At 45.6% G+C, this 10,911-nt stretch overlaps 1 protein-coding gene and 1 long non-coding RNA gene across 6 annotated transcripts; both read right to left on the reverse strand.

Annotated features, from left to right (window-relative positions):
* Nucleotides 1-461: 461 nt before the first annotated feature.
* Nucleotides 462-2,972, reverse strand: LOC109758706 (U-box domain-containing protein 33). The gene is made up of 6 exons (XM_020317572.4): nt 2,677-2,972; nt 2,458-2,579; nt 2,238-2,359; nt 2,034-2,138; nt 1,766-1,940; nt 462-1,664 (listed from the first exon to the last, which is right to left on the reverse strand). The coding sequence occupies exons 1-6, from the start codon at nt 2,837-2,839 to the stop codon at nt 516-518; spliced, it is 1,836 nt and encodes a 611-aa protein (XP_020173161.1). The 5' UTR covers nt 2,840-2,972; the 3' UTR covers nt 462-515.
* A 2,686-nt stretch (nt 2,973-5,658) lies between these two features.
* On the reverse strand, nt 5,659-9,986 carry LOC109758705 (uncharacterized). 5 transcript variants are annotated; one of them, XR_012189899.1, is made up of 8 exons: nt 9,505-9,986; nt 8,736-8,776; nt 8,153-8,241; nt 7,819-7,911; nt 7,483-7,664; nt 7,025-7,372; nt 6,822-6,920; nt 5,659-6,177 (listed from the first exon to the last, which is right to left on the reverse strand). It is a non-coding gene; the product is annotated as an uncharacterized lncRNA (long non-coding RNA). The 5 variants fall into 5 exon arrangements; XR_012189895.1 differs by having other exon boundaries at nt 8,736-8,865; nt 9,474-9,758; XR_012189897.1 differs by having other exon boundaries at nt 9,474-9,688.
* Between the last annotated feature and the right edge of the window lie 925 nt (nt 9,987-10,911).

Raw genomic sequence — 10,911 nt, forward strand, 5'->3', positions numbered from 1 at the left:
CTCTCTCAGTCCTTGCGCAGATGGTGATGGGGGTATCCCACGCGACCAGTGTGGATGAAGGACGATGCGCATAGGCGGCGGCAGCGGTGAGTTTTCTGTTGAGACAGACGGGATCGAGAATGCGAGGGCTGGGGGAGATCGGGCCTAGGACGTGGGTCGCGGTTCTCGTTTTAGTTTTTTTCAAAGCGGAGATGGGAGCGTGGGCTGGTTTTCCGGTTTCCTCGTCCTCGTGCGTGCGGGATGGACTATTTTTTTTACTGCGTTTGATCGAGGGGTGGAACCAGGGAATCGAACGAGGTGGTCGAACCATCACGACGTTCGATCCCCCTTTAATAGTAAAGATTAGCCCATCCAGAGATTGTGGATGTACCAATCGATTCACGTGCACACTAACTAACTAGTGTGTTCCTGTGCCTGTGACGGTCAACCTGAGAGGAGTGGAACGCTACACACCACCACCGTACCTCAACATATCGTTCCCATCTCAAAACAATCATTGGTTACAGATGTATCAACTACCTAGTGGACCTGCTGCTGCTGGCACACATATTATTATTTGGATCCTCATTATCTGGCAGAGGATGTAGGACGGGCCGCGCGCCGCCGCCGTTAGACGCCTCCGTCTCCGACGATGACAGCAGTGATGAAGACCACGTCCGGCCCGGCGCGGCGTCCATCGTGGCCTCCAGCGCGGCGCGCGCCTCCTCGAGCAGCTCACCGGCCGGGCGACACGCCACTCTGCCGTCGCTCACGGCGCAGCACCTCAGCCCGAGGAGCGCCACCTCGGTGGCCACCTCCGTCGGCCACCCCCCTGCGCTCGCGTCCACCACCTGCTGCCAGGCTCTGCCCCCGCCGGCGGCGGCCTCCAGCGCCGCCTTCTTCGCCCAACGCGCCGGCAGGCCCGTGACCAGCCGGAGGAGCAGCAGGCCCAGGGCGTGCACGTCGCACTGCGGGGTCGGCTCCCCCGTCGCGACGTACCGCTTGTCCACGTACGCCAGCGCCTCGCGTCCGGCCCGTTGCTGCTCCGCCTGCGCCAGGAGCCCGCGCATGCCGAGGCCGGCGAGTTTAATGGAGGAGCGCCGCTCGTCGGCCTGATCTAGCAGGAGGATGTTCGTCGGACGAACGTCGCCGTGCACCGTCTTGAATGACGCGTGGAGGAAGGCCAGCGCGGAGCAGACCTGGTGTGCCACGCGGCACCGCGCCATCCACGGCAGCGGCGGCAGCGTCCCCTCGCCTCCTTGGTCGAGGCGGTCCTCCAGGCTCCCGGCCGGCACGAGCTCGTGCACCACGGCGCGCGCCTCCGGGCACGTGCCAACGAGCGCGACGAGGCTCGGGTGGCTTAACCTGCCGATGGCGTCGGCCTCGCGAGCGAACCGTGCCTCGCCGACGGCGGCATCGGGGGAGATGACCCTGACGGCGACGCTCACGCCGCGCAGGCTCCCTCTGTACACGCCGGCGCGGCCAATGCCGGCAATGCCGATCCTGGCAGACTCGCCGAAACGGCCTGTGGCCGCCTCCAGCTCCGGCAAACCGAACCGCAAGACACTGGCACCATGATCACCATCCGTCACGGGCATGGATTCCACCACAGCTTCAGGTTGCGGGCGAGTCTCTTCGGCCTTGAGCTTCTCCGCGAACGAATCGTCCATCTCCATCGCGTCACCCTGACATTGTCATATCAAACGCACTGTTCACCACCCAGCGACAATGTATCTATCTCACACAATGGATGATCCCACTAAAGTCACATTGTTCTTGCACGTACCGAACCATGGTGTGAGGGCGTGGTCGAGTCGTGGATGCCGACCGGCTCGGCGGCGCCATCGCCGTGCCGGTGCGACGAGGATGCCGATGTCGAGCAGTCGGAGGCGGTTGGCCGTGGGCTGGTGCTCGCCGTGGATGGCTCTCCTCTGCTTATCAGCCCCTCGTCGCTGGCCTCTCTGTACGTGTCAACAAGCAACATCATCGGATAAATGGACAGCACAAAATCCATTGAGACTGTGTCATACATACTAACCAGATAGAGTACCTACCTGGTGCAGATAAGCTTGCCTTTGCAGACGAACCAGATCCTGCAAGAGGGGCTGGCCTTGAGCTGCACGGTGGCCGCCTTCTTGGACTTGGGCGCCCGCATCTTCCTGACAACAACGTAGCATCCATCACATGCACATTGTCGTGCGCACGCAAGAGGCAGGCGGACTGCGACGTCTGAACTCGCGGCAACCACACGTACATACCTCGAGTAGGCCCGGTCGGCGGCGGCGCCCATGACGAGCTCGCCGACGCCATGGTCGGCGACGAGCTGCACCAGCCCACCCGCCAGGTCGTCGCCGGAGACGATGACCTTGCGCGCGTCCACCTGTAATTATTGTACTCGATGGTTCAATCAGTTGAGCCAACTAATTTGCTGCTGATGACAGCTACTCCTGAACAAAGGAAGGAAGGATAGGAACGAACGCGGTGGGCTTTGCAGATGCGGAGCAGCTGGTCGAGGGCCTCGCTGGCCTCGTCCTCCTCCCACTTCCTGCACGCTGCCACCATGGCTGCTCCCACCTGGCTCACCGGCACCCACGCCCCCACTGCATCCATCCATCCACCGGAGGATAAACAAGGATGGATGAGATCATAAGCTACTCGCTCCATTGATTTGGCGGAAGTAATCGATGAAACACTTACTCATGTTGATGCGGTGCGGCGGGCGGTGGACGTGGGCGAGCACGAGGCGGCGGCCGGGGAAGTTGGCCAGCACCCACCGCAGGTTCGCCTTCCAGTTCCACTGCTCCTTCCCCACCGCGCAGTACACCTCCTCCTCGCCGGCGCCGGCTGCCGCCTCCTCCATGTACCCAGCTAGCTAAACCGGTCGGTCGATCGATCCTTCCAAGTGAGCTTCGTTCTTGGGCTTCTTGCTCTCTCCGGCACTGGCAGGGCAGGGAATGGCGCGCGGTCGAGGTGGGGGTGACAGAGACGATCGACGCGGGATAAAGAAAACAGGGAAGGGGAGTATGTGTAGTGTGTACGTAATCCCGTTGACCAGTTTTTTATTCTTTTTGTACGGGAAACTTGACTAGTCGCTGTTTGGAAGGCCGTACAAGTGATGGGGATGGGGATGGGATATCCTAGGTGAATATGCTCCCACTATACTGGCAGCATGAAAAAAAACCAATTATTAGATGTTTCTTAGTATCATGGATCACTGCATGACATTCACGATGAAGCATACTTAAACTCAGCTACATAATTGGTAATCCACACATTTGACCAAAGAAACAAAATGCTAGAAGAAAATGGAGCATCTAGCTAGTTAGCCCTAAATTATTGGCCTTTTCTAATGAGGAGTTCCCTTAATTGTTACTACCTCCGTCCCATAATATAAGATTGTCTTTTACACTAGTATAGTATAAAAAACGCTCATATATTATGAGAGCAACTAGTTAACGAGCGCTCCTTCGGGAGCCTCGCAACGATCAGCCATTCGCCACGTGTCGCGCTCTGGACGCTCCCTCCGGATTTTGTTTTTTTTTTCGCACGCGTTTTCGGCTTTTTAAACGGTTTTTTTAGGTTTCTTTGATGTTTTGGTTTTTCCCCGGTCTTTCTTAGCTTTCCGATAAAAAAATTCCAAAAAAAATTTCGCGAAAAAACGCTTTTCCTTTTTTTTTTCTTTCGCGAAAGTCACGGTTTTTCTTCCGCGAGACGCACGGTTGTGCTTTAGCGAGAGTCACGGCCGTGCCTTTCGAAAACGGACAAAAACGTGTTTTTCGTTTTTTTTTCTTTCGCGAGAGTCACGGTTTTGCTTCCGCGAGAGACACGGTTGTGCTCTCGCGAGAGTCACGGCCGTGCCTTTCGGAAAGGGAAAAAATACGCGTTTTCTGTTTTTTTTCTTTCGCGAGAGTCATGGTTTTGCTTTCGCCAGAGGCACGGTTGTGCTTTCGCGAGAGTCACGTCCGTGCCTCTCAGAAATGGGGAAAAAACGCGTTTTGTTTTTTTCCTTCCACGAGAGTCACGATTTTGTTTCCACGAGAGTCACGGTTTTGCTTCCACGAGAGGCACGGGCGTGCCTCTTTTGGAAAGGAAAAAAAACCGTGCTCCCGGTTCGGTTTTTTTGCCCGATTTTTTCGTCCGGTTTTTGTGAAAAAAAAGTTCGTCAAAACCTATCAACATGGGATCTAGTTTTGAAGATCTCGACACGAGGAATCCAATGATGAAAACGGTTCGAGATTTGGACGCACGGTTTAAGAGATAAAACGTTTTGAATAAACGGATCTACAAAAAAAAAGGGAAAACTCCCAGGTTGCGACAAGTGGCGCGCTGCATGTGCGCCACTTGTCGCGACCTGGGAAAGTGGAGTGTTTTTTGCAACGAGTACTCCTTAATTAGTGATTTCGATATATTATAGGACGGAGGGAGTATCAATTATATGTTCAAGCCACAGAGAATTATGGCCCGGTCATTCCGTAATAAAGAAAGGCCCAAGCTCAAATCGATGCAGATTTGACGACTTTTAAAGAAAATGAAAAGAAAATGCTTCGCTGAGATCAGACGCATTCAGTTTGGCATTCTATATTTGCATTATTCGCCGAGATCAGACTTGGATTGGAGATGACATCACCAAGCTGGTCCAACAATACTATGATAAAGGTATCACTCTTCGTCGCCTTATATAAACACATATACTCGCTTATTTATGAAAGACTGGTCTCCAGTTGCCGCCGAAACATTAGGCCTATCAACCTCCTAATATCATCTACAAAACCATCTCAAAATCAATTGGTAATAGACTAAAATCTTACCTCCCAACAACATTCATCCAATGCAGCAGACTTCCACGCAGGTGGCAAAATTTGTGAAAATGGACAAATCTGGCTTTTTTTAAAACTTTAGCACATAATGGATTGAATACAAAATTTACTCCCTTTTGACATCGTATAAAGGCTCGGCCAATTATTAGGATCAAAGGGAGTATTATAAAATGGCCCATTTTGCATGACGCCCAAGGTCTCGTGCTAGCTGCCATGGCGCCCCAGTTCCGGTCGTCACGCTATCTAGGCTTTTGATTCTTCAGAATCTGATTTGGGTAGTTGATTTCTTTCTGGCCTGAAGCCCATTAACTGTGCAATCTAGCCCTCCTCTCTCTCCTCTGATTTTTTAATACTTTTTTTGTTTTTATGTGCTTTTGCTTTTGCTTTGTTTTTCTGATTCTCTTTGTTAGTTGGTTTTATTTCTATTTTGTGGATATTTATCTTATTTATTTTTGTTTTCTGTTTCTATGGGTTTTTTCTTTTCTCCATTTTCTTTTCTTTATTGGTTATTTTTGTTTTTTGTGGGTTTTTGGTTAAGTGTAATTATATACAAAAAATACTATATAATATGTGCTAAAAATTTATGATTATTAACAAAAATGCATGTGCGTTGCACCAGGAGGAAAAAAAATCATCACCCCCGTAAGCATAGCCTATTACACGAGTAACTGTTTGATTTATGACCTAGTGCTTAATAGCCCGTTGATGCACAATTAGCTACCCTTTGTTCACTTTTATAAGTCTTTGCAGATGTTTCAGACAGTGAGCAAAACAACTCCATTTCATTTGTCTGGAACTACTTATAGAAGTGAACGGAGGGAGTACATCAAATAAAATTCAGATATCAGTTGCTATTGCCAACTTTTCCATAACAACAAAACTTTCTCCATTTCATATGTTGTTGCCAAAAGAAACATAGTTTAAGCAACGCCATATACTTCTAAAAGGCTAAAACTTCAACTACATGTGAACGCAAACGCAAGGCAAACTCTTTAGGGCTACTATAAGTCTATAATCATAGTGATCAGCGACCACTTTTGGCAGATATTCTTTTGAAGTGTCCATGTTAAAACGATATGGCACACCATTTATATACAAACTGCTTGTGCGATTCAGAAGTCTGAATGCTTGTATGGCATCTTTGTACCAAGAAAAAGAGATGACCACTCTTTCTTCTGTGGCTTGATGTACTGTTCGTTCAGATGTATTCAAGCTTCTGACTAATGGCGCTGAGAATTGCTTGAAGTGATTGCTGACCAAAATGTGATAGTGGCTCAATGACAAAAGGGTAGTGAGTAGTGACATACGATGCACATTCTTGTGGATCCCTGTATATCTCCCATGAATATTTCTTTGCTTGACTGATTGTTGATATCCATGGCTGTGCCAGAAAAGGAAAATTTTAAATTAAGGACTGTGAAAATCATATACTGTACTGTGATATGTATGTGCAAAAGAAGCACAAATGTTTTGCTGATCAAGCATGACAACTTTGTACTCCGTAAGTTTGATAGAGAAGGGAAGTTTATTACTGTTTTATCTATGACCATGAATACTGTGAGCGAAATGCGACGCTAAAATAAGCAGATAATATTTTTTTCCGTTCTAGTGAGCATAGAGCAGGAGTGGATCTTCCTAAAATAGCACGAGTGATTTATGCTATGGCAGAAAGTAGCTAAAAGAAATACCAGTAACGGAAAAATAAAAAATCCAGGAAATGGAGAGATTATACTTGCGAGTGCAGGGAAAAGTGGCAAATTCAAAGAATGTACTTTCATTTAGCCAACAGATAAAATGTTTCTGTTCTCGTGAGCAAACGGCTAGAATGAACCTCATGAAAATAGCATGAGTAATTTATCCAGGGGCAAATAGTAGCTAAAAGAAATACTACTGACGGAAGAACAAAAAATAAGGAAATGGAGAGATTATACTTGTGAGTGCACGAAATATTATTCCAAAGGAAGTAATTTCTTTTAGCCAATCACTCAAAGCAAAAGATTAGTGCAATGGGTAGAAAGTACACACCTTGACAGAATATCTTGTTCTTGTAAATCCTGTGCTCTACAAATTTCTGAAATCTGCCACTGAAATTGTAAAAAAATCTTGCCACTGAAATCTGCCAGACTGTCCACATAAGTTCTTCACTTTGGTCATAATCCAATTGATGAAAATAAGAAACTCTGCTAGTTGCATATCTTTTAAAGCAAGAAATTAATTAATAATTACACCTCTCTATAGTCCGTATTTTCATCCAATTGGGCTTCTGCACCAGTGTCTACTCATTCACAATATACAGACGAATTTAGATAGCAGAACATTGTAGATCAGAAGGAAACTTTCAGGGTAAAATCCATGTCAACAAAAAGAACAGACATAGAGCCATCAAGAGTTTTGGAGCCACAAAAGTAGTAAGGAAAAGGAAGAAATATGACGAAGAGAAGGGCATTTTTGCTCGGTAGTACTCACTGATCCCTGCTGAAGAGAAAGACATGAGACTGGAAGGAGAAGCTGCTCTACGTTGTGAACACACCCATTAGTTCATGCGCATAAAGGGAACTATCCTGGAGCAAAATCAACTGAAAAAATTGACGTCAAAAAGAGAGGAGTATATCTTGTAAACTCAAATTATAGCTACAGCAAAACAATCCTCGACTTTATCTAGCAAGGGGAAAATTCAGAGATGTACCTATTGAGGAGGTGTTCATGTTGGGCAGACGCGAGGCACTGGATGTCGAGGGGTACAGGGGTGTACAACACAGGCGGCGCTGGGGATTTGGCCGCTGCTGATGAAAGTATGTCGTCTCTGATCTCAAGCACCACCAGATGGTGGTAAAACTTCAGTAGTAGAGGACACCCGACCGACAACATCTAAAGAAACACAAATCGTTAATTCACTCTAGCTTATTTTCCATAGGAAAACATAAGCACACAAAAGGAATTGTCAGAATTAGTAGCTTCATATGAGAAATCAAATGGGAAGACAAACGGTAGTACTTAATAATAAAGTGGCTAGGATACACACACAGATCAAATATTCTTTCAGTGAGAGAATATTCTGCTCGCGGTTCATGATTTCCTCTCCGAGCAATTGAATCTCCACTATCAGTTCCTTTGTCTACAGGAATAACAACAACAATCACACCCTTGAGCATGCAACTAAAACTCTACTTTTTTGCCAACAATCTAGAATTGTGCTTGGAACCGTAGGGAGCGAGGGGACACTTTCCCTTCTATATTATGTTGACCTAATGCTTGCTCTTCTTTTTTACCACTAAAATAAAGAAACTCGACCAATTGCACACAAAAAAAATTCTTGGTTAAATGTTTTTGTGCAGGGGAGCTGTGGGAGATCAAACCTTAGTTGGTAAAAGCTTATGACCAGTAGATAAGAGTGCTTGACGGCCGCGTGATCGCCCGGTCAAGCATGTTATAGATGGACCCAAACCTGTCAGAATCTAAAATTCATGAAGCATGAACAAACAAAGGTAAATTTTATTGCCATCAAAAGGCCTCCGGACCTAATTTTAAATGGAAGGTTGCAAAAACATGTCATGGAACAAAATTAGAAAGTTCAAAATATGGTGCAAAGTACTCGGTTCAAGAAAAACTGTTGCACGTCAGCCAACAACTGAAGAAGAGAAAACGATCAAGAAAAAGCTAAAAGGTCTTACATTAGTGAACGGATGGAGTATTATTTAGTGTCAGATTCTATACTGATTACTGAATTACCACATAGTTAGTTCCTGGTCACATTTTCACAGAAGCACGACGGCAGAAATTGACCAAAGCAATGATATACAAACAGTGTATTGTTGACTTGTTGTACACAATAAAATGATCTATACATGTTAATTCTACCAAGGAAAAATGTATGACATGGTTGCTTGCAGAATTGGTTCACTTTGCACAGCTTCACTTGAACCATCTATAAAATTGTACCTGTTCATTATCGGTTGGGCATTGACAGAAGTCCTATGTAACTGAAGGCGTCAAGGTGGTAAAACAAAATTAGTTATGTGGTTAATTCCAGTATAAAACCATGCCGAATAAGTGACTCTGGTTATGGTACCTGCACAAGTGGATATGATGAACAATCTTGTTAGCAAACCACAAAAGTTAACAATTGATAGTTTCAACCTGTACAACAGATGATAACGCAAAAACTCACCTGAAGCAAAACTATTTTTTTTTCATGCAGTTTTTATAGGCAAGAGTTACCACAGTTCATGGAAAATACTGCGGTTTAATCGATGGCCATTGGCAAACATGATTTCTTCACCCCTTAATCATGATGTGCAGAAACTTTGCTGATGTGGTTATAACACATGCGTACCAAACATATGTGTTGCTTAAATACTTGTTGGTCTTCAGTTCAGTTGTAGGTGCTAAATACTTGCAATCAAGAAATACCAAACCACATATTGGAGAGCAAGTCTTTCATTGAAAAGAATCACCAAGGGAGCTAGCTTGAGCTAAAAGAATTACTGAAGCATGCTATATAACATAAATTTTCCCAAAATATCATAGAAAATTCTATCAAAATCGCATGTCCTGTCTAAGAAGTATTTCATAAGAGTTGGTCCCTTTTTAGATCCATACCGAGAGAACATTTTGCTACCCACAAAATCCATAGGAAGAAACGATCGAGAGAGCATCCAGTAAAACGATGACTCACACCTCTTGACGGAATTAACAGTCCAGATTGGACCAAAGAAGAGAAGGGGTGGATTTTGGGGAGCAGCGCCATCTCTGCATTGACCCGCAGCCTCGCACCCGAGTGCCTCCCTGGATCTTCGCGTCCCCGAGCAGGAGCTCCGCGCCCGTGCACCGATCCAGTGCCGCCGGAGAACCAACCACGGCCCGCCTCCCTCTTCCTTTCTCCTTCCCTCCCGTGCTCTCTCTCTCTCTCTCCATGTCTCTCAGCTCACTCTTTGCTCTCTCAGGAAGCAAGCTCGCCACCCCGGAGTTGAAGGCGCCGCCGCCGGTCGCCCCGCCCTCGACCGGATCTGGACCCTCCCTGCCAGGATCCACGCGCCTCCTCTTCCTCCAGTGCCTCTCCTCGCTCGCTCATCCACTCGCTCTCCGTCTCCGGGCGCCAGCTCCCGCACTTTCTGCTGCTCTCCTTCCCTCCCTCCCTCTCCGACCCGCCCTCCCCGCTCCTTCCGCCCCTCAACTTCTGCTGCTCCGCCATGTGTGTGGATAAGATTAAACAGAGGAAGGAATCGCCGGTTGGATTCTTACAAATGCAGGGTTTTTCTGTAAAAATGAAACGTTTTCTCAGTTCGACTTAAAGAGGGACTGCGGGTTCGACTATCAAAAAGTACAGTGGCTTTTCCGCAAAAACACCGTGACGGTGAACCCGACAAACTCAGCCTGTGCTTTATTATTATTGTATATATATATATATATATATATATATATATATATAATATAATTATATTATTAGGAAAAGATATGTACACTACAAATGCGCAACTTCTGTGCAAATTGTTTGCAAAATATTTCATTATTTGTTTTATTATTTTCAATTTCTTTCTTCTTTAATGGGAAACCAATGACACTAATTCATTGTTTCTAGAAAACTTCACTATTTTAATTTTGTTTTAGTTTTTATTTCATTTTCTTTATTCTTTAAGGGTAATACCATACCTCTAATTCATTCCTACTTAGGATGTTTTTGTGTGAAATTTCACTATTTGTGCTTATTTTTGCATATTATAAAAAAGCGCAATTTCTATTCAAACCGTGTGCAAATGTTATCATTATTGTCTTTTTTTTACTTTTCTTTCTTCTTAAACGGTAATACCGATGCCACTAATTCATTATTTTGATCCGGAGAAGTAGAGACACCATGGATCAAATAGCAATGCCACTAATTCATTCTTTCTTTAGATAATTTTGTTTTTGCGAAATTTTTCACTATTATGTGTTTATTCTTGCATATTATAACAAAGCGCAATTTATGTGCAGATTGTGTGCAAATTTTGTCTTTATTTTGTTTTAGTTGTTTATATCATTTTCTTTCTATTTAAGGGTATTTTTGCTTCACTTTTTTATTTCTGTTTTCTGTTTCTATGGGTTTTTCTTTTTCCCATTTTTTTCCTTTATTGGTTCT

Source organism: Aegilops tauschii, chromosome 7 (assembly GCF_002575655.3).
Source record: "Aegilops tauschii subsp. strangulata cultivar AL8/78 chromosome 7, Aet v6.0, whole genome shotgun sequence".
NCBI lineage: Eukaryota > Viridiplantae > Streptophyta > Magnoliopsida > Poales > Poaceae > Aegilops > Aegilops tauschii.